We start from the raw sequence: 24,683 nt of genomic DNA on the forward strand, positions 1-24,683 counted from the left end.
GACCCCTTATTCCTGAAGATTTTACCCACAAAAAATCCCTACCATAAATCCTACAACAAATCTAGAAAACTGTTTTTCTCAGCATCCTTCAATACAGAGTTAGGGTTGCCTCAGAGCTAAATTGGTAAAATGAATTTTATAAAGAGCATATTATGATTCAATAATAAACATCTCTCTGTTAATTTGACTTTCTCTAAGAATAAATTTAATTCTATCTATTGAGGAGAATGGGTCGCTTGCCATCAAATTATCAATTTAATCATTTAGATGTATTAAACCAATAGCAGTTGAGGACCTTCCAGGATTCAATCCTTGTGCTCTGTACTTCACACCCAAATAAATGTAAGAATTGGCACCCCTTTCCAAGGAGATTCAAATAAGAAAATAAATATCATGCAATATAGAGACTGCAAAATTGCAGAGAATGAGACAATATCTTGGTAGTGTAATTTGAGGACTCAGGATAAATGGGAGGTCTGAGGGATGAAAGGTGAAATAAATCTCAGGTGATTTTGTCAATAAATTATTTCTCAAAATAGAATTTTGTTACGGATTTCATAGGAAAATGAACTATATGGTAAGAAGTTTGCATGAAAATAAAAATGTAATTTGCACAAAAGATATCCTAAATAGCAATAAAAAATAAAAGACTAATCTCCCCTTCCGACTATGATGGAGTAACAGAGATGATATGTGTCTGTTCTAAACAGCAAGAAACTGGACAGTGTATAAAAAACAAGGGTCTTCAGACACTGGACAACAAGCTTCCCATGACTGTCATCCCTTTGATTATCCCCTAATATGACCTGAAGGTGTCTGGTCTCTAGCACGGGCTGGGGGAACGCACACTGACCACAGCATTCTCCATGAGTTGAGGAGACAGAGTTAAAATTCAGGGAGGCCAAGAAGGCCAGAATTAGCTGGTTACAGTGCCAGAGAGAAGAAAGTCGTCAGAGAGCCCGAGTCCTGTAGAGGGTTGTCAACCAATCTCCAAGTGAGAATTAATCATCACAGTTCTGTGAGGCAAGTATGAGGCTGGGAAAGAGCTTCTAGAATACAGCAGTCCCGACAAAGATCTGAGAGAACGGAAAAGCCATTGCTCAAAAAATATGTGCAAACACCATGATCAAGTGGGGTTTATCCCTGGAATGCAAGGATTCTTCAATATACGCAAATCAATCAATGTGATACATCATATTAACAAATTGAAGAATAAAAATCATATGATCATCTCAATAGATGCAGAAAAAAGTTTTGACAAAATTCAACACCGATTTATGATAAAAACCTTCCAGAAAGTAGGCATAGAGGGAACTTACCTCAACATAATAAAGGCCATATATGACAAGCCCACAGCCAACATCATCCTCAATGATGAACAGCTGAAACCATTTCCACTAAGATCAGAAACAAGACAAGGTTGCCCACTCTCACCACTATTATTCAACATTGTTTTGGAAGTGTTAGCCACAGCAATCAGAGAAGAAAAAGAAATAAAAGGAATCCAAATCGGAAATGAAGAAGTAAAGCTGTCACTGTTTGCAGATAACATGATAATATACATAGAGAATCCTAAAGATGCTACGAGAAAACTACCAGAGCTAATCAATGAATTTGGTAAAGTAGTAGGATACAAAATTAATGCACAGAAATCTCTTGCATTCCTATACACTAATGATGAAAAATCTGAAAGAGAAATTGAGGAAACAATTCCATTTACCATTGCAACAAAAAGAATAAAATACCTAGGAATAAACCTACCTAAGGAGACAAAAGACCTGTATGCAGAAAACTATAAGACACTGATGAAATAAATTAAAGATGATGCAAACAGATGGAGAGATATACCATGTTCTTGGATTGGAAGAATCAATATTGTGAAAATGACTCTACTACCCAAAGCAATCTACAGGTTCAATGCAATCCCTATCAAACTACCAATGGCATTTTTCACAGAACTAGAACAAAAAATTGCACAATTTGTATGGAAACACAAAAGACCCCGAATAACCAAAGCAACCTTGAGAAAGAAAAATGGAGCTGGAGGAATCAGGCTCCCTGACTTCAGACTATACTACAAAGCTACAGTAATCAAGACAGTATGGTACTGGCACAAAAACAGAAATATAGATCAATGGAACAGAATAGAGAGCCCAGAGATAAACCCAGGCACATATAGTCACCTTATTTTTGATAAAGGAGGCAAGAGTATACAGTGGAGAAAAGATAGTCTCTTCAATAAGTGGTGCTTGGAAAACCGGACAGCTACATGTAAAAGAATGATATTCGAACACTCCCTAACACCATACACAAAAATAAGCTCAAAATGGATTAAAGACCTAAATGTAAGGCCAGACACTATCAAACTCTTAGAGGAAAACATAGCCAGAACACTCTATAACATAAATCACAGCAAGATCCTTTTTGACCCACCTCCTAGAGAAATGGAAATTAAAACAAAAATAAACAAATGTGACCTAATGAAACTTAAAAGTTTTTGCACAGGTAAGGAAAGCATAAACAAGCTGAAAAGACAACCTTCAGAATGGGAGAGAATATTTGCAAATGAAGCAACTGACAAAGGAGTAATCTCCAAAATATACAAGCAGCTCATGCAGCTCAATATCACAAAACACAAACAACCCAATCCAAAAATGGGCAGAAGACCTAAATAGACATTTCTCCAAAGAAGATTGTCAACAAACACATGAAAGGATGCTCAACATCACTAATCATTAGAGAAATGCAAATCAAAACTACAATGAGGTATCACCTCATACCAGTCAGAATGGCCATCATCAAAAAATCCACAAACAATAAATGCTGGAGAGGGTGTGGAGGAAAGGGAACCCTCTTGCACTGTTGGTGGGCATGTAAATTGATACAGCCACTATGGAGAACAGTATGGAGGTTCCTTAAAAAAACTAAAAATAGAACTACCATGTGACCCAACAATCCCACTACTGGGCATATACCCTGAGAAAACCATAATTCAAAAAGAGTCATGTACCACAATTTTCATTGCAGCTCTATTTACAATAGCCAGAACATGGAAGCAACCTAAGTGTCCATTGACAGATGAATGGATAAGGAAGATGTGGTACATATATATACAATGGAATATTACTAAGCCATATAAAGAAACGAAATTGAGTTATTTGTAGTGAGGTGGATGGACCTAGAGTCTGTCATACAGAGTGAAGTAAGTCAGAAAGAGAAAAACAAATACCGTATGCTAACACATATATATATAGAATCTAAAAAAAACGAAAAATGGTCATGAAGAACCTAGGGGCAGGACCGGAATAAAGATGCAGACCTACTACAGAATGGACTTGAGGACACGGGGAGGGGTCATGTAAGCTGGGACAAAGTGAGTGAGAGAGTGGCATGGACATATATACATATATACACTACCAAATATAAAACCGATAGCTAGTGGGAAGCATCCGCGTAGCACAGGGAGATTAGTTCGGTGCTTTGTGACCACCTAGAGGGGTGGGATAGGGAGGGTGGGAGGGAGGGAGATGCAAAGATATGGGGATATATGTATATGTATATGTATAGCTATTCAGATTGTTATAAAGCAGAAACTAACACACCATTTTAAAGCAATTATACTCCAATAAAAATGTTAAAATATATATATATATATGCAAGACCTGAGTTCTCCCGTGACTGAGAAGGACTAGCAAAGATAGAGCAAGTAAAGGAGGGTGAGCCAGCAAAACAGATCAGGAAGTAGACTCCGAGAGAGAGGAGCACCTGTGAGCGCAGTGCCGAGACCTTCCCCTGGTCAAATCCAATAGTTTAAAACATCTTCTAATGCTTTTTCAAGTTTCTACAACATTTGGGCACAATATCAATAACCAGTAAGAAACTCCCTACATCAGCACAGTGATCCACTGACACAGGAACAGCAAAAGTATTTAGTCAGGAGAGTCAATTCAATTCAGAAATCCTTGTGTGACACCGATTTCAATGCACTCTATGGGGGTAATGTGGAGGGGAATAAAAGCATGAGAAAGACTGCAGAAGAATAAATCCCATGGGAAAAAGAGTATTATAGAAGACTATACAGAGACATAGATCCTTCTAAATAATATGGCGATTAATTCCCCTGGGGGTCAGAAGGTGAGGGACGCTAAGGATGACTCCTTGGAGAGATGAAGTTTTGGCAGAAGCCTTGAAACAAATATAAGGCTTCAGCAGGTTTTGAGGATGAAAGCCATTTTACATTTAGAAACTAGCTTGTGTAAGACCTAAAGTATAATGTTAAGGAAAATAACTCTGGCATGAGAGGAAAAGCCTTTCTTCTGGGCATCTTCAGACAGCTATTACTTGATATTCTTTCAGAGAAAGTGAAAGTCTTGGGGGAACGTACAGGACAATCGCAAAGTAGGTGGATCCAGAATAGGAATGGATGAAAATAATCAATGTTGAACAATGACTAAAACAAAAGAAACAACACAAACTACAAATAGATACTAGATCATATATAAAATGAAGTCCTTTTTTATATTACAAATAAATTACTCATTTATTGTTTTAAATTACATTCCATTTCTGTAAAAACTCAGTTGTGCATATTTATTACAGGAAAAAATGATTTCAAAGGGCCGTGCATCATAATAGCTCCAGGGAGATCATTTAAATACTCACATAATGTTTATTAATTTACATCACGAGTATTTCTAATTATTCAGAACAGTATTTGTCTAAAATGCATTATGCACATGAATAAGACAGACTTTATATTTGGGCCTTTATTTTTAACCACAATGAGTGTTTGTAGTGAGAGTAATAACTTTTAGGAGATAATTTCACACTATTCTTGCAACTGATATCAAAGACATAAAGTGTGGGAATATTTTTGTGACTAGCTTTGAGTTATTTACTTAATTGAGATTAAAGAAATAAATCAAAATTGTGCTCCATTGTTCATTGAAATATTTTATGCTCTACTTGTTACAAGAGTTCCAACTGACTTGATAGCAATTATTTTTAAGCTGAAAAATAAAAGATCATGTGAAGACTGTTTCTCATTATGAACGCATACACTCATGCGTAGTCTTTGGGTCTCCAGCACAATATACTCAGTTACTATAGAAACCATTTCTAGGGCAACAGGAGAAAGAAGTATGGGTGTTTCTGCTGCCAGCTGCGTGCCTTAAAGAAATGAATAGTAAACAAATAGTAGCTATTTGTATAAATAAATCAAGTTATTTTGTAATGTCATGTCTTATCTAATTAAAAGTACCAAGAATGAATAACTGACCATACAAGCAGATACATTGGAAAAATGACCATTTGATTTTCATTTGTCATATCTCCAAAATCTGAATACGTTTGAAAACTTCTATTAGAAACAGGTTAATATAACTATTGTACATCATAAGAAAGAGCTCATACCTGTTTCTAATCAGAGAAAATCTTTCTTGGTTCTTTATTTTGTCACATGAAGAAGCTGAGGGTAGTGATCTGCACATAATCTAGAGTAACTTAAGGGGCACTGAGTTTAAATTCAGGTTCCCAAACCCAAATCCAATTTCCTCCACCACTAAGTTTACCTCCAAAATATGTTTTTAGGAACAATATAATACATCAAATTTATGCTGAATACCTACCTCTGTGCTCAATACTCAGGGCACAAAAAAAGTGAGGCTTTTAAACAATGTATTTTCTAGTGTGTGCTGATGGCAAATGGACAACTATACACTTAATTACCATCAAACAATTGTCATAGAAGAGGGGTCATCATAGTGACATCATACCAAGGCTCTCACCATCGCAAAGCTTGTCCCAGGTCCCCACAGAACCTTGAGGGACTGCTGTGAGGACAAAGTGAGAAGTTAAATGCATCGTGTTTAGCTAACTCCTACCACATAGGAAATCCTTAATATATTTAGCTATTAGTTTTGCAAGAAAGTGGTTAAAAGTGATATAAAGAACATGTAACCACCACCATCTAATCACAGGTACAATTTGACCTATTCTGGGAACTGCTACCCTGAGTTAGAGTCACAAACACTACTTGGTCTCTCTCACTCTTTTTTTTTTTTTTTTTTTTCATTTCTAATCCTTTGTTCATTCATAAATTTTTGTGTCCTGATCTCAGTCTGAACACTGAGAACCCACATCTGTTTGTATTCATTCACCCAGACCAGATCCAGCAAAGAGGTCTCCTAACCATGGCTCACCAGCTGGGGGTCTACTTGTTATGGGGTCTTGTAGTTTCCATTTACCCCCTCGCCCCACCATATCACAGTTTTCTGGATTCTCCTGTGTTGTCAGCAGAATACTAAGATGACCCTTTCCATGACCCTCATCCTTGATCAATGTCCCTTTGAATGTGGGTGGATCTTGTGAGTATGCGAAGCTATCACTCTGGTGATTACGTTCTGCTATAAGCAAAGGAAGATTACACAGTGGGCCTAATCTAATCACAGGAGCCCCTTAAGCAAACCATTTTCTCCCACAAGTTGCAAAAGAGGAAGTCAAGGAGTTCAAGGGGTGAGAGAGGTTAGACACCAGGAATGCTCTCTGTTACTGAGACAGAGGGAGTTGGGGGCACAGCCTCGAGAATGGCTTCTGGGAACTGAGAGCTGTACCCAGCTGATGGCCAGTGAGAAAAAGGCACCTCCGTTCTACAACAGCAAGGAAAATAATTCCTTCCACAAGCAGTGAGTTGGAGGAGGACCCTAAGCCCAGATGGGACAATAGCCAGAGTAGAGATTCCATTGGCACATTCCTGGACTTCTGACCTATAGTAGCTGTAAAATAATACGTAGCATTAAGACTGTGGTGATTTGTTACCCAGCAATAAAAAAAAAGACATGATGCTTTCTGCATAAGCCCTTTGTTCTAGCATCTGTATCTGCCGACTCTGAACCCAGTCTCCCAGCTGAGATCTCTTCCATCTACACCAATCTCCCCTGGCCCATTGTGCTTCTGCCAGCCACCTAGGCAGGCTTTAGAATTTGATGTTGACATGTAGCAGGGTTGATAGTTTTTTTTTTTAATGAAGAAAATTACAAAAAAATGGAATTCTCTATTCATGAAAAAAGAATAAGATAAAATAAGATAAAAAAGATGAGAAGTGATATTTCCAGCATTTTTACAGGCAGTTACATTATCTGGTCCTGGTCCTAACTTGGTCTCCAAATCACACTGTCAGGATCAATAAAGTTAATGATAATGTACTTTTTAAAATTCTAAAATTTGAACTGAATTTGCCGATTTCCATGTAGTAGCCTCAAATTAACCATGACCAGGTCTAAAGAAGGTATGATACTTGTGAAATTAGTACGACCTGAGTATAATTCTTTCAAATGTTTTCTAGCTTTCCCGTATTTTTAGAATTAGATTTTTATTTTTGCAGAATAAGTATATGTTGAGTAACAATATTTGAAACGGATAAAAATTTATCTTTAAAAGTATAACAATATTTGAATAGTTAGCAAATATAGTAGTTGGCAGAAGTACTAAAAATTTGGTGTAACTTGACATTTCTGAAGATAGAGTAGGTAGACCAGGATACTTATCTCTTTTACAAGAACCTATTTTTTTCTTCAATTTCCTTACCTAAATTTGTTTCATATTAAGGGAAGCAGACAAAAATGCTAAGGCGCTTAAATCAATTTCAAATGCAAAATTTAAAAAAAAAAATCAACATCAAACTGTCTTTGAGGGGCTTCCCTGGTGGCACAGTGGTTGAGAATCTGCCTGCCAATGCAGGGGACATGGGTTCGAGCCCTGGTCTGGGAAGATCCCACATGCTGCGGAGCAACTGGGCCCGTGAGCCACAACTACTGTGCCTGCGCGTCTGGAGCCTGTGCTCCGCAACAAGAGAGGCCGTGACAGTGAGAGGTCCGCGCATCGCGATGAGGAGTGGCCCCTGCTCGCCGCAACTAGAGAAAGCTCTCCCACAGAAACAAAGACCCAACACAGCCAAAAATAAATAAATACATAAATTTAAAATGAGACCTGCCAGTCTAGGACATCTGTAAGTGCTAAGCAACATATTCCAAGAAATAGCTGAAAGTTAGCTTTGAAAGGTAATAGATCATTTCTTGCAAACAAAATATTTTAAAACATCATTAAGTCATGGATATTATCTTGGTTATGTGCTATTAGCAGTTAAGTAATTTTTTGAAAAAAATTGATAGCACAAAGTGGAAAGCTTGAAATAGAAATTAAATGTATAAAGGGATAAAGGATAAAGAATTCCAATGACCCTTCATGAGAAAAATTCAGATAAAAGAGATTATTCTTTCAGATAAAATAATAATCTTCCAACACAATTTTAAGAAGCAATAAATGTGTTTTTGTCAACAAATTTATTAAAAGCAAATTATTCTTATTGGATGTATATAACACATTGGGTTGTTTACTCTCACCCATGTCTCTTGTCATGTATAACATGAAAAAAACAAACAAAACAAAACAAACCCTATTCCTAAAAAACTTGTCCCATGTTTGGAAATTAGCTCTGTCCCAGAGATTTTACATTTATTAAAGTGGAATCTTACATATTTTATCTTTAATATTAGTGGTTCTGTTCAAAATTTGGGCACACAAATATTTATAGTTTACAAGCTGGAGTCCTTATATGGCCTATATGATAAAATTAAACTAATATGAGTTTAATTTCTTGCTTGTGATTCAATCAATTAGTACTACATCTCTCAATAAAATTTCTTTTTGAAATGAGCTAAACAGAAAAAAAATGGGTGGACACTGATTTCTATCACCAGGAAATAAAGACAATTAGTGCCAAATCAGTAAAATACCAAAAAAGTATTTACATTTTTTATAGAGATTATAATTTCAAGCAAAATCCATATCTTTTATAATACTTAATTTATATGTTTACAAATCTGTAACAAATATTTTGGTGATGAATAGGACATGGAGATGATTTAGAAACAAATTGTCCTCTTGCTTCTGTTTTCTTGTAAAGTGAAGGGGTGAAACTAGCTGATTAATTGTCACTCCAAATGTGGTAATTGCTTCTTCATCTACTGGCTGGTACTTCTAATTATGCCTTTTCTAGTTTATGCTAGAAAATTATTTTTCCTAGACCCTTTACATTTGAAAAGTACTTTCGGATGTTTATAAAATGTATTATTTTTGTGAGGATTTTATCTTTGAGCCAGAACCTTCCTATTATTTACTTAACCATTTGTAATGTCTACCACTGTCTCTGTCTTGAAATACAGTTGACTCAGAAAGAAACATTCCAATGTCCATATAGATGGGTTCAGTTTGTCCACTTGTCCACTGTGTGGATGGATGCCGAGCCCCCTTGCTATGACCACATCACTGCAGCAGGGTCAAGAACACAGTAACCTCAGGAAGCAGCATACTACATTTACCACGCCAGCTGTGGACAGGTTTTCTTCACCATGTATGTTTTCTCCTAATTTAAAAAATGTTTTAATGGAGGATTTGTTTTGCACTTTTTTGATTTTATGTTAAGAGTAATGATATATGCAATGTATATAGACTGACTACCTCTACAAACTGAGTTAAGCACAGCACATGCCTTGTCTAGTTTAATCCTCACAAGAGCTGTTTGCAGTGGCCATGGTTATTATTCCCATTTTAAAGAGAGAAAGGCTAAGTATTCCCAAGATCACACCATTACTAAGTAGATTTGGAACTATATAGCTTGGTTCTAGAGCCCCAATTCTAAACCCCCATGCTGTGGTAAGGACACTTTAGAAAACAATATGCTAATTTTTATGGGGCATCAATAAAAAAAGTATAAGTCCTTTACACGCATGTTTCGGTTTCCACCTATGTCTGTGGAATTCAACTGATATTATTTATCTCTTGTGCTTTTAAAAATTAAATAAATATAAAATGGGGGCAATTCCTGTGAGGTTAATAAAAATAAATACACTTTTTTCAGCTAGTTTGTGAAAAATGTTACTTTAATTACAGGCTTTATTTGGTCTTGAAAAAAAAAAGACAACTTTTTTCAAGTAGAAACAGTGATACTTACCTACCTTCAGGTACAAATATTAAATGGTCTAAAAGTACAAAATTGCACTGTTTATTAATTTCCACTATCAAAGTGATAAAACACAACTTTATTTTATTCCCTTCCATTATAGAGAGCCCATCAGATGCTGTAAAGAGTGACAGAGGCAATGGTATCAAAGGAAGAGACAGAAAAAACACTAGAGGAAATAAAAATTATCCAAAATCTAAGCAAAATGGTAAGTTATTTAGAGAAGCTTCACCCAAAATAAGAGCATTTATGAAAATCAAATAGAAAAATACAGTTCATGGTTATAATCTTAGATCAAAAGAGTTGTGCTTATCATCTGAATTTTCCAAATTCTATCCAGAATTTTTTTCAATTTTCAAATATGGATGGAATATTCATGTCTTTTTTTTAAGCATTAAAAATCACTGTTTAGAAAGTAAAATAGGGAAGTTTTGGAGGAAAGGGAAAGAAAATATGTTAGGCATATAGGAATTAATGTTATTTCTACACTTGGAGGATCCTGTAATTCAAAGCTGAGAGTAGGGGTTAGACATTGGCTGCCATCAGGGTGTGAATGCAGGATGAGGAGTCAAGGTCTCAGGAAGGAGAGGACAGCCTCACAGCGGATCTAGGGAGCCTCACTACTGACTCTTCTGGAACTGATGATACATGCTTCAAAGCATTAATAGGAACTAAAGAGACCTAGGGAAGGGTTAGAAATCCCTGGCTAAAGTATAACCAGGGGTTTACAACTACAAGAGTTGCAAGAGTGTGTCTCTGTCTAGAAAGAAAATGTCAAAATAGAGTAAATTAGTCAACAGTAAGTAAGCAAATCAAAATAGAGTATATATCAGTAAAATCCAGGGCAAACATCAAGCTTAGATTTCAAGTACTCAGAGCTTAAGCACCAGACAGGTATTAGCTGTGTCTGGGGCAGTAGTCTAGAAACTAAAAGAGCATATAGAGTTGAATTACAAAAACAGAAGCTTAGGGAGAGGCTAGCATTCAGGTGGCACTGTGACAGCAGTTTATATATATTTACTCATATAATCCTAAAAACTAACTCCACAACATTAGTGGTAGTCCCATTTAATAACAGAGACTAATCAGATAGCTTTTCTAAAGTCAAAGAGTTAGAAAGTCAGAGAATGGGAATTTTAGGATTTGTCCATCCTCCAAGCTTCTGCCAGATTACCAGGCAATGAAATTATATAACTCAAGGTTTTTAAAAATCTTTTTGCTTTTAGCGTGTCCTTGTAGGAAGATGGTGAAACACACAGGGGAACACCACGTGACAAGAGAAGACAGAAATTAGTTATGCAGCTGCAAGCCAAGGAACACCGAGGGCTGACAGTCCCACCAGAAGCTGGCGAGCAAGGAAGTACTCACCTCTGTAGGTTTCAGAGGGAGAGCCTGGCCCTACCAACACCTTGTTTTCAGACCTCTAGGGTCCAGAACTGTGAGACAACAAATTTCTGTTGTTTTAAGTCACCCAGTTTGTGTTCCTTTGTAGTGGCAGCCCTAGGAAAGTAATACCTTGTTCATCAAAATGTATTTATAATTCTAGCATCAGTGGCGCATTTACAAAATTTCAAAGTCAATATTATCAGATCTAGGTGTCTCAGGATCTGTCTTCTTCTCTTCCCAAATTTTCTAATTCTGGCATGTGTTCTATCAATAGTTTATACTACATCCTTGGGTCTGTCTACTCCATATGGACTTCTTGTTATATACAAACAAACAGGCACACACACAAGTCTATACACATACATACACATACACACATGATATATGTACTATTCTAGTTATATTACCACTTAGGGCACAGAGAGCTTGGATTACTAAATATTGTTATTAGTAGAGAGTTCCTCCATTCAACACAAAGTCACAAATAAATTTCCAAAATAAGCATAAATACAGAACACCAAACACATATTTCATGCAGAACATGACTTGGTAATTCATGACAGATGCAGAAGTGAGAGTCTTTCTGTGCCTCAGGGCCATGATCAGTAATGTCATTATAAACTTATCAGACTTCTGCATTGTAATAGAGCTATTGTAAGACACCATTTACAGCTGATAAAATGTCAGATAATCCTATTTGCGGCATGTCTGGAAAAATTGGTTTGCCTAGTTTTCCTTATTTGTCTTCAGAGTGTGGTTTAAGACACTTCTCTCTGCTTAAAAAACTGATTACCAAAATAAATAAAAATAATCCAATGTATCAGCAAATCCTATTGGCTTAATCTTCAAAATAGATCCAGAATCTGACCATTTCTTAGACCTTCACTGCCGCCACCTGGACAGAGCCAAGGTCATTGCTCACCTGGACGAGGGCATCGGCTTCCTAACTGGTTCCCTGCCTTTGTCAGCCCCACTCCCACCCACTAATCAATACTCAGCAGTACAGCCAGAGTGATCACTCGGAGCCTGTCACTGTCCTGCCCAAACCTCTGGTATAATTTTCTGTTTCACTCAGAGTACAAGACAAGCCCTTGTAATGACCTAAAGTTCCTGGAATCTGATTTTGTTTCCTGTCCCCTATTATATACCTGACTTCACCCTCTACAAGTCTTCCTCTTGCTTACCTGTTCCACCACATGGAGTTTCCCTTATGTTCGTAGAAAATGTCAAGCAAACGGCATCGGCTACTTGCTCTTGGTGACATGTTTTTCCTCCCTGCCTCTCCACAGTCCTTATCTCCTTCAAGTTGCTTCCTCAGCGAGATCAAACCTGACCATTGTCTCTCACCCAGCAGTGCAGAATCTGTGACAGCCCCTACCCGTCTGTCCTGCTTTTTTTATCCATGCAGATTATCACATAATATATATATATATATATATATATATATATATATATATATATACACACATAATATGTATATTATGTGTATATACACGTAGTATGTATATTAGAACTGCACTATGTACACTTTATTATATATAACATGTTACAGAGAAATACAGCTTTGTTATACTCAGTGTTTACTATCTGTCTCTCTCCACTGGAATTTAAGCTCCAGGAGAGCAGGAGACATGTGTTCTGTTTAGCACTGTATCACTCACACCACAAACAGAGACCAGGACATCTTGCTAAGATGTGTGGTAAGTGAAACACGGTTATTCAGGAAGAACATCAGTTACGCTAATCTCTGTTACACGTAGATGAAAACACTGTCTAAGGATTTAAATAATGTCTTAATTACTGACATTAAATAGCATCTCAAAATACTGCTGACTGATGTTCATAAAAGTGACAGCTTGTCATACTGCACCACATGCTTCAAGTATAAATAGATTTGGGAGGCAACAGAAATATATTTTTATTAATTTCCTGTGTGCAAGTGACTGACAATAGTACATAGAATTGAGAAAAACTACGTCTGTGGAGAGGTAAGTAATTAGGTACGCTGTCAAAGGTGCTCTACACCAGGGGGTCCAGAAACCATCACCACATAAAGCCTACTGGCTGCATTATTATTATTATTTTTTCTTTTGGGAAAGCTTTTGACAAAAGAACTAGGTACGCTGGCCCTACCCATGGGCAAAAGCCCATGAGCTGCAGGTCCTTATCCTAGTTTTGAACCTTGTTCCCCTGCTTCCTGGACTCCCCAGAGAAGGGATGCTATTCCCCAGGGGGGCCCGCTGAGATCTACCCAAGAATGGGAGCCAACGAAGACATGAAGAATAAGAAGAGCCACACTCCCTTCATTGAATGTTATCTTATCCTTACAATTCATCATATCTGGGTCTCGCCAACTCCAATTCCAATGCCCATGAGATACTTACTAGCTCAGGGACCTGAGCCAGGACAGTATCCACCTGGTTCTCATCTGCAAAATTGGGAGGGGACATGTCACTGTCAGTTACTAAACAGGTATTGAATAAATGGCAGCTACTATTATTAAAATTATCCTTGAAACCAGGAGTTTTATCTTCATCCCCATAATATCCAGAGATGTCCACGAGGATCTGTGCTCTTTCTTGGCCAAAGCACTTCCTCCCTGTGACAGGGTTCTGCAAGGCTTATCGTAACACTGGCCCAGATCACAGGACTGGATTATTTAGGTCCTCTGCTGGGAACATCTAGTTCCCATCCTCGCGCGTACTCTCACTGTAGAGCTGACATTCTGCCTCACACTCCCGCTGTGCTGAATCCTTGCCCAAGAGCAGATAGCTGTTCCCTAAATGAATAGCACCTCCTGAACAGCCAGGATCACGCTCAGAAACAAACATGATCTCCCCATCTTTACCTGTCTCACCAGCTGCCTAAGGTCTCCTGGTGTCAAGTCGCTTGATAACCAAAGGCATCCTGACCTGATAAGTTCATAATTCCTTGATATTACTGTATATGGAGCTATCCAGCTTCTTCCTTAGGGGACCAGACACTTCAGCCATGCTTAGGGTATTTTAGGGTATTTTTCCCAACCTCCAGCTTCTGCACATCCACAGCTTATATTGCTCTAGTCATAGTAGCCTTCACAGCTAAACCTCCCTTTTACTAAGTTGATGACAATCTTTGTGACCAGCTTTAAGATAAGTTTTACCAGAAACAGACTCACAGACATAGAGAACAGACTTGTAGGTGCCAAGGGGGGAGGGACAATAAAGGGAGGAAAAATAAAGGGAAAACATAAATTGTAAGTGTTTTTACAATCGTCTTCCGATAGGAGGAGATGTTTGCATCGATCCTGAGGATAGGTATTCTCACAAACTGGGCAATAGAGGGCACCCATGAGGAGGGACTATGGACCCTAAAGAGAAGAGCTGTGAAACTGTATGATGGGATTGAGGGGTTTTTTTCAAAAATAGGATGGAGATGGGTGGTAGAGAAGTAGCTGTAATGCTTCAGATTTAAACCTTTTCTGATAGGAAATGAAGACTCACTGTAGTTTTTTAAGCAGAGGAATTTAAAAAATCACATAAGAAGAACAACTCTGAAAGTAATGTGGAAGAGAGACTGGGAGAGTGGAGACTAGAAATAAGCAGCTAATTTTAGAGAGAACTGCGGTAGTCCAAAAAAGATGATAACAGTTTAAACTGGCATGATAGTAGTGAGCTGAGCTGAGAAGCTGCTGGAGAGAACTTTATAGATAGAATCCATAGTGCTTTTGATGAACTTAAGTTTACCCTGAAGTTTGGAAAAATAGATGGATATAAATTTCATGTCTGAGGTGTGAATCAGGGGAGAAAAAGTATGGGTAGGGAGAGAGATGGAGGTTGCAGTTGAGGAGATAAAGATTTTATCTTAGGTTTCTGAGGCACTGACTGGTTAAAAATGTGATTCTGAAGTGGGAGAGAGCTTATACCTCTGCATGTATTTGAAGCCATGAATGTAGGTGCTTCAACTCCAAAGACAGATTTCGAATAAAAGAATGAGAATTGCAAGAAGAAGCGTGAAGAGTGTGTGAAAGGAAGGAGACGAGACAGGGGAAACATTTAAGAACACACCCTGGAGGATTCGAACTGCAAAACTACATGAAACAGGCCTGGAGGAGGAGGGAAGAGAATTCCAGAACCGCAGCAGCACAGGCAGGGCCGGATACACCACTCAGGGAAACAAATGAAAAATGAAAATGTGGGGTCATTTGTTTAAAAAAAGCAGAAGGGGCTTCCCTGGTGGTGCAGTGGTTGAGAATCTGCCTGCTAATACAGGGGACACGGGTTCGAGCCCTGGTCTGGGAAGATCCCACATGCCACGGAGCAACTAGGCCTGTGAGCCACAACTACTGAGCCTGCGCGTCTGGAGCCTGTGCTCTGCAACAAGAGAGGCCACGATAGTGAGAGGCCCGCGCACCGTGATGAAGAGTGGCCCCCACTTGCCGCAACTAGAGAAAGCCCTAGCACAGAAATGAAGACCCAACATAGCAATCAATCAATCAATAAATCTTTAAAAATAAATAAATAAATAAATAAATAAATAAATAAATAAATAAATAAATAATATAGCAGAAAAAAATGTTCCATTAACGGTACTAAAATATAAAGCTTTTCCCTTTTTACCTGTGGTTTCTTTCCCATCTTTTCATAGTAATTTTTTACTTGCTGTTTAAGGTCATTCCAAGCAAATTTTAAATTTTCAATTATTAGTAAAACTTTGACCATTCATCTTTATATTGTGCAATGCCAGTTTTAAATGCAAACATAAGAGAATTTAGTCCTTTTGTCACATGATCAAAATTACACACTTCATATTTCAGAGCTAGTATGTGCATTTTGTTCTTAGTAAGAGCTAACTCTGAACACTGAAACAAACTATCTCAACTGCTTTCATTACATGTCTTGGAAGATGCATATTCTAACACCACTTTGGAAGCTGACAGCTGTCATAGTACAATATTAGCCATGGAAAATATGTAAACAAATGAGTAAAGCTATATTCCAGCAAAACTCATTACAAAGACAGGTAGTAGGCCTGGCCAGGTTTGACCTGCAGGCCATACTTTGCTAATCCCTGGTCTATGCGATTAATTTTCCCAAGGTCACATGCTGCTGAGATGGATATTCAACAATAAAGATGAAAGCATTTTGAAACCAAAGAACGGTAACATGCATGAAAAAAAATTGTATTATTAAATTATTATATTCACTCTACTATATTTTGTATATGGTGTCAATAATACAATTCATTTTAGTGACCAGTGGGAATAAAATGCAAATAACGAATGCTTTTGAATACTGCAAACTAACACAACACAAAAAGCACAGAGTATTCATTTGTGGAAGATGCTGGAAGATGCACCGGAGAGAGAATGTCAGAATGTTACTTCTGAATTTATTACTGCCGTGTGCTGGGTTTCCGCAGATATAGTTTGATCTGCAGGAAAACCGTGGTGTTCATTACAGGGTCAGTTCTATATGGGATTTGTTTTATAAATTGCAAGTAAATTAGAACAAAAGTGACTATTCGATATTGCAACAAAAGCTTCTATCGCTTTGCAAGTGCTTCCTCGCCCACAGGGCTAAGGGGAGGTGCAGTACGATGTGTCACGTGTCAGCTTCACGTGTCTGTGTCCTCTGACACTTAGTAGTTTTCACCAAAGGAAAGCTCCTTCATCCAAATTTGCTGGCTTATGAAATGTAAACATAATAATGAGTCATTTGAAAACCCTAGGATAAAGACATGATTCAAACTTTGCCAAGAGGTAGAAATGAGAAACAGATATGATTGTTTTAAAAAGGTGTAATTCGTATCTGAGCAATTCTGGGCCAAACAAACAAACCCAAAATTACAGCAGTGTCTGGTGCCTGTCGCAAAGTAGTCAGTCAGTTAACATCTGAATATTGGATAAAATGATGTGCTTAATGCCATTCCATTTTTTTCCAATTTCATTAAAATGTAAAAATGCTGCAGACACGTTACTAATGATTTCAACATATATAGTAATTTAGTTTTTAAAAAGTACATGGCATGTTTGAATATAAAGATGTATCCCCGTGTTATTTCAGAGAAATATATTACAACTTTTTCAGCTGACTTTCTTGTCACTATAATAAGGTTAATTAGCAATGACTTTCTTTTTTTTTTCTACGTGAATATTTTCCTCAAGATTCTTGTAAAATTGATCATTTTGATCTAATATGAATAAAGTGATTAAATATACTTTCTGAAATTTTTTTCTCACTATACACAAATATTTGCAAAAACATATTTTACTATGAGTATAAAATATATAATCAGTGTAAAACTTTCAGAAAATAAAAACAATATTAAAAGCAACATTAATGTTTTGAAAGAATCCTATGTATGCATATGTGTGGTGTGCTTGCACTACACATCTTAGCAAATATGTGGTTTTATCAGTTCCACTTAATAGTATGAGAGAAGCAGCTTTTCATGTCAGCATTTATTTAGTACAACCACCACTTTTGAACACAGTTGTTTCCAAATATTTATTATTTTAATAACATAATTTGGGTATATCAGTAATAATAATTTCCTAAAACTGAAATTGATATGTTAAAACTTAAAACATTTCCGATGGCAAGCAATCCTCTGAAAAGATGGTGCCCATTTACTTTCCCCCCAAAGAGTAGAGAATCTTCACCAATTCAGAGTATTACAATTAAAAAACAAAAACAAAAACAAAAAACTGGCAAACAGATAAAATTTGTCTCATTTTAAATTTGCTATCTTCAATTGATTCTGATGATTTTGAAATATATTTTTATTGTCTGTTTATAGCAAACTGTTTTACTCTTCCACTGGTCAGCTGTTTCACTTTGATTTGACAGAGTATTTTATAGCCATATGTCTATCTTATGAGGTAATATATTTTTGCATATATCTGCATTATGTTTATGATCATTTTTGGCTTAAAAAGTATTAATTTTAGTTATTCTACTATAAATATACTCACTATCAACATTTTACTTATAATTTTCTATTTTTGCTTCGAGATTAAAAATTTCCAGTTAGAGATCAAATAAATATTAACTTATATTTTATTTAGATTATTTAATGTTTTATTTTGTAATTTTATCTAGTTAGTACTCATAGGATTTAGTTTGGTATAAGATATAGGGGAAGAGTTTTCAAAATAACAGAATGCATCAACATAATTTAGTAAGTATTAAAATCTTTATCAATTAAAATCCCTCCTTTTTATGTAATTTTATATCTAATGTGTATATATATATCTGGACTTTCTGTTCTATTTTTTTATCTGCATCCCTGTGATAACATCATAATCATTTATTAAAGTTTATTTTAATACATTACAAACAAGTTCTCTTATTGCCATTCCTTTTCAACATTTCTCTTCGTACTCTCTTTCACTTTAAAATGACTTGATCAGGGTTTAACAAGTATCCCATTTGAACTTGTTTGAAATTGCTGTATACTTTTCAAATGTAGTGTCTATGTAGTGTTAAGGGATCACACTTCTGAGCTCTCAAATAAAGATATGTCTCCATTTATCTACTTTTAAGGTATTCAACAAATTTCACAGCAGCAGTAGTTTGTGTTTTTGGTTACTTAAATAATGCATTTTTCCATTAGATTTTCTAAATACTATAAGAAGAAATATGTACATATAAGGCATTTTGACTAGTTTATGAATTTAATGGAACTACCTCTTCTGTTTCAACTTTAAGAATGGGATTAAGTATTGTTGTGAGCTATTTATATTGTTATGTTTGTTAATAATAACAGATATCTAAAAGATTTGGAGATAATGTAAATCTCTTAGAATAGAAAGAAGAAAAGAGAAAAAATACTCTCAGTAAACTATAAATTGAATGTCAATGTCTTTATATCAAATAATGTGGTAAATTGTATTATTAAATATCTTACTTTGACTCATTCTTTTATTCCTGGAGAAAATAACATTTGCCATTTTCTAGAATTTTACTAATATAGTACTGGATTTTTTTTAACTTGAAACGTTACAACTATGAATGGAATAAATGGAACTCAGGCAAACTTTTCTTTTTGTGCTATTTTTGTTACCCACTGCTACTAGAGAATATTTGGGTCAGGAAGCTCCGGTTGCTCTCTCTTACACTCTTCCCAAACAACTGGTAGAAAAGAAAATAGACATATTACTACAGAAAAATAATATGAACTGCTAAAAAATGTTCCTTTTTCTCTCTTAAGTTTCATTTTCTTCATGAGTTAGACCAAACCACAAAGACTGGATTGTTTAGAGGATGGCGTACCACAACACCTACCATTCAGCTTAATAGAGCCGTGGTTGGACTGCAAAACAGTGATCATATGCATCAAAAGTCCCACCAAACTCTAGGAGACACACTGGTAGAGGGTGTGCCATGATGCTCACTTTGCTGATCACAAGAGGGTGCTTGGGGTATCTTTTTTTTTTTTTTTTTCTCAGCAACCCAATGCAAGGTGAGGAATCCACCAGAGCAAGGGAGCACAGAATTACAGGCTCTCCACCTTTTATACTTCCTAGTATGGAAGCAGCATGAAGGGAGGAAATAGTAGTGCCCAATTGTTCACTTTAGAAACATACAAGGAAATTCTCCCTGCATCAGAGACACACTCCTTCCATACTTTGGTAGTGTATTAGAACGTACTGAAGATTTTAGCACTGCAGGCCATTCCACTATGGCCTACCCCACCTTTTCTTTACATGGAAATATTAGACCAGATGTGGTTTTAAAGATCTTTTCCAGATCCTGAATGGGTTTGGCCAACAGGGACAAGAGACAGTGAGGTTGTGTGTACATCTCCTGGGCTTCTCCAGCTTGGATTGCCTTGGACTGCTGTGTCCTCCCCTACAGAGGAGCCACAGCTTCTGTAAACTGGCAGCTTTCCTCCATAGTTTCTGGGTCCTGTAACTGCCCTTTCCTTTGCCCATTCAGGCCTAGGGGCAGTAATGACATTCTGCTGGTACTAATCCCAGCAAACCATACTATGCCTCATTGTTTCCTTATACTCTACCCATATATTTGTAAATGGTCTTTTTATTAAACTCTCCCCAAGTACACAGTTGGAGTTTGCTATCTTTTCCCAGATTTGACCCTGACCAATACAGTGGATGAAGATATTGGAAAAATGCCAGCATGTCTTGGAAATGATTGATTACTTTGTCTAAAAGGATTAGGGAGGCAAGAGAAACTAGAAGAAGGCTAAGAGAATTGGAGGAGGTCAAAACCATCAAAGAATGTTTGCAGTTGGAGTGAGGGATGAGCAAAATGCAATGTGACAAGATTTTGCTCATAAAGGGCAAAACGAGGATTCAATTTCCTAGAAATGGGGAATTTGTGTCCTGATTATCTGGACAGTCAGGGGTGGCTGTGGGGTTACTGTAGGCGAGGAGGTGTAACTCAGCTACATTTACTAAGAACCTTCTCTGTGAGCAATGATGTGTCAGGCATTGTCAATAAGTCATAAGTTAGACAACCAGCTATCATCTTGTAAAAGTACAAGGAGGATTCTACTTTTAAATTCATAATTAAACTTACTATGTTATTTTTAGAAACTCTGCAAAGAAAATCATATCATATTGGACACACCAAATATAATGATTTGGTCTTTCATATTACTAAGTTGCCAGCCATAAGCCACACACCTAAAAACTTTAAAATATTGATATAATGTATATTTCTTCTGAAGCATACATGCACACACATACACACACAAAACTAATAAATTCTTCACTGAAGAAAAATTAACTTCACTGCCACAATTACACTTGAAATGCCACAAGATAGAATTCTTTTAAAAATGAAAAAAATCCTCTTTCTGTTAAATACAATTTCTTAAACTTTTTTTTTGCACGTTTCCTAACTTGATGGTAATTTACAAGGGTAAAGGAGATTAGTAATTTCTAAAATGCTTTAAGCTAAGAGCAGTTGTCTAAGAAAAGTGGCTTTTCATTAATTATTTCAAGACTCTGAATTCAAATTCATATACAGGATATTATTTTCTGTCAGTTGTTATATGGTGTTTTTGTTAAATAAAAGACATTAATTTATATTCTGTGTTATGTATACAGTGAAAGCATCACGGCTTTGCATGAAAAAATGATAAACCACACCATGTAGGATGGGAAAATCCAATAGAGTTCCCTTGAGTTTTTTCATCTTTTCAGTTTAAAAAGTACCAGCTCTGAAGAAAATGTTAGAAAGTATATGTTATATTGTGTTCAATCTGACAAAGAAGCTATTTCAAGAAATGAGAATAAGAGTTATTCCAAAACTTTGAAAGATCCATTGTAACAACTTGAAGTAGTTGTTTCTGACTGATTGCCTGTGGTATAGCCATCTCCAACATACTCCTGCATTGATCTGGGAGCCTTTGTGGCAGTGTGTAAAGAATAACCACTGGTGACAGGTACAACAGCAGGGGCCATCTCCATTGAACTGGCTGCTGCCCTGATTACAAAGAGGCTGTTTAGAGCACCTGGTGACCACGACAGGCTCTTTCTTCTCTGTAGAAAAGAAACTCATTTCTAAAAGTTTACAGAACTAAAACTGAGAAACTCACCAGAAATCATCAGCTGAGGAGGTGCCGGAATGGGCTCCAGGGAAGACCAGATAAGAGACCTAGTGATGGAAAGCCTTTGACTTGCTTCAGGAGATTCCTGACTATGCCCACGAGGCTGCAGCTCCCATCTGGACCATTCTGAAGAAGTTCTGACCTCTTCTTTTAAATCAGGTGCTAAGGTCAGATAATCTGTATAATATGTCCAATCTGGCATAACTACAGACATGGGGACAGAGGTCTGTATTGGAAGTGATTGAGTTGCTGAAACTATAGAAAATGCTACAGGAGAGGTTACTTCTGAAAAATCAGATGTGGAGTCTACATGTGGTGGCAGGTTGTTTTTGAGGTCACTTGAATGTATAGTTTCCGGATGACTTTGAAAGTTTAATTCAAAATCTAGAGACCCATCCCTTGTGTGAGGTTTGAACCGGGTATAAGACCCTTCATGCTCTCGCATGCCCAGTAACTTGTCTTCATTCAGCATCTCAGTGGGACCCAAAGTTATACCATAGAGTCTTATTTTCAATAGTTTAAAAATGTTTTCTGATACTGAAGGATCATCAGTAGTCAGTTTTGAAGTCAAATCCGAATTCATCAGGTCTGAAGGGACAGTTTGTGAAGGGATAATGGATGAACACGACTTATCCAAACATAAATTAACATCCAAATTACTTGATAGGGTAACATATTCTTCTACAGATGAGACTAAAATTCCTCTTGTTGTACTCTTTGTAGAAGGAAATAAAGATGACAGTTCTGTGATTGCCACTGATGGTGTAATTTCAGCAGCCGAAGGAAGTGAATGTCCAGAAGTGATAGTTTGAGTTCCCATTCGTGCAAACCAGCTGGCTAATACTGCTGAATTCATCCAAAATGTCTCGTAAAAGTGGGACTGTTTGCTATGCGAAACTTGATCTGAAAATTCATGAAAGGATTTTATTTCAGTCATAGAACACGTTGTACATGTTTGGCTTAATTCACTTAAAGAATCAGCAGCCTGTGGTTTGATATTTGTGAGTCTCTGGTTGCTGGATGCTTCGGTAATAACCTGATCTTCACTGGGAATGGAGGCTTGTGTGGTGAATCGGTGCAGAGTTGATGAGTTTAAGACGGCTACCTGTTTGGATATGATTATCTTAGCAGGAGAAATGGGAGACATCGAGGAACTCAGCAGTCTCCAGGACTCTCTTCTTGAAATTAACGAAAGAGCTGAATTTTCTTCAATATCCTCTTGAGAGACGACTGGAGGTGCACTCATGGAAGCAGTTGTGGGCGGGAATCCACGGGAGAGTAATGAGTGTCTGTTTAACTCAACATTAGTCCCTGGAACGCCACTAATTACTGAACTCATTGTGGTAGCAGACAAGACAACAGCCCGGAAGCTCTCAGATAATAAAGATTTTGTGGGAAAAATAAAATCTGTCATTAAGGAAGAGACGATAAACAGGGTGCTCTCTCCCCTATCAGGGAAAAGGAGTCCTGGTGCGCCCGCTGGAGTTTGGATGGGCATACGTGATACAGATGTTTTGCCCCCGACGATTTGTGCTGGGTCATGAACACCAAAATTCAGAAACTGAGAAGAGGAAACATCTGCTGAGGAAGGAAGACTGTGTTTTGCTGAAATCTCTTTAGTGGAAATCAGTTCTTCGAGTAAATAGCTTTCAGAGGACGTGCCAATATCTAATGCTGCCAAACCAGTGGTTGGGAGAACGTTGTGCTGGAAAATGTCTGTCTGTTTTGGACCTTCAGAGAGGAAAAAGGTAAGAAAGAAAGAAAGAAAGAACGAGAGAGGGAGCGAGAAAGAAAAGGAAGAAAAAAAATGGATTAAGTCCTGGGCTGAATCTTCTGCAAATTACACTGCAGCTTATACCCATTATATATATGCAGACAAATATGGCTCTGTAAATGATATTTCTAATAAAAGTGTATGAGAAAGTTTAGTGACTTCACAAGCTGCATAAATGCAGAGTTCTATTATTCATACTCCCTGGAGTGGCCAAATTCAGAATAGATGGTCTTCTTTAGAATAACCTTCATTCCAAATTAATGATGCCTTTGAAGTATGAAACATGAAAATTTGCAATTCTTTGTCATTGAAAAATATAAAAGAATATTTGACCTAATGAGTTAGAAATATTAGAAATTTCATTTTACTTTATGAATAGGCATTTTTTTTTCTATTAGATACCATTATATTTCAAATTAACTCCTTAAAAGAACAGAAAATATACAGAGCAGTATACCTTTATGCTTATAATATCCATTAGGCTTTAAAAATATTTTTTAACAAGGAATACCTTGTGAAAGGCTATAATTCTCATTCTAATTATCCGGAGTGACAAGAATTTAGAATTTAACATACAATATACTATTTACAATATGGCACTATTTGATTTAGTAAGTTAAATAAGATGTGTCAAAACATACTCAACCTGTCAAAATATTTCCCAATAGGAAAAAACAGATTTTTAAAAATCTGAGTGTTTTTCCAATAAATTGATAGGAATATAAGTTTACATATAATGATTCAGAGGATGTTAAATAAAGACATAATGAGGTAAGTAGTACAGGCCTTTTAAATAAGTTTTACTGATAGTTGAAACAAAATGAGGTAGAATTGGGGTTCAGTTATGTACCAAAATTTACATATCAGAATAAAGACTATTAATGAACATTTTTGCACTGTTTCAGAAAGAGTATTTATTCACAAAGGACACCAACATTTTTAAAA

The 24,683-nt window shown here is 36.7% G+C and overlaps 1 protein-coding gene across 1 annotated transcript in view; it reads right to left on the reverse strand.

Moving 5' to 3' along the window:
* EYS (eyes shut homolog) overlaps positions 1 to 24,683 on the reverse strand; it is a 1,820,808-nt gene that overhangs the window by 904,341 nt on the left and 891,784 nt on the right. The window contains exon 24 of the mRNA XM_068550856.1: positions 21,953 to 23,695. Coding sequence (XP_068406957.1) covers positions 21,953 to 23,695 — 1,743 coding nt within the window. The remainder of the gene's footprint in view (positions 1 to 21,952; positions 23,696 to 24,683) is intronic.

Source organism: Eschrichtius robustus, chromosome 9 (genome assembly GCF_028021215.1).
Source record: "Eschrichtius robustus isolate mEscRob2 chromosome 9, mEscRob2.pri, whole genome shotgun sequence".
Classification (NCBI taxonomy): Eukaryota; Metazoa; Chordata; class Mammalia; order Artiodactyla; family Eschrichtiidae; genus Eschrichtius; species Eschrichtius robustus.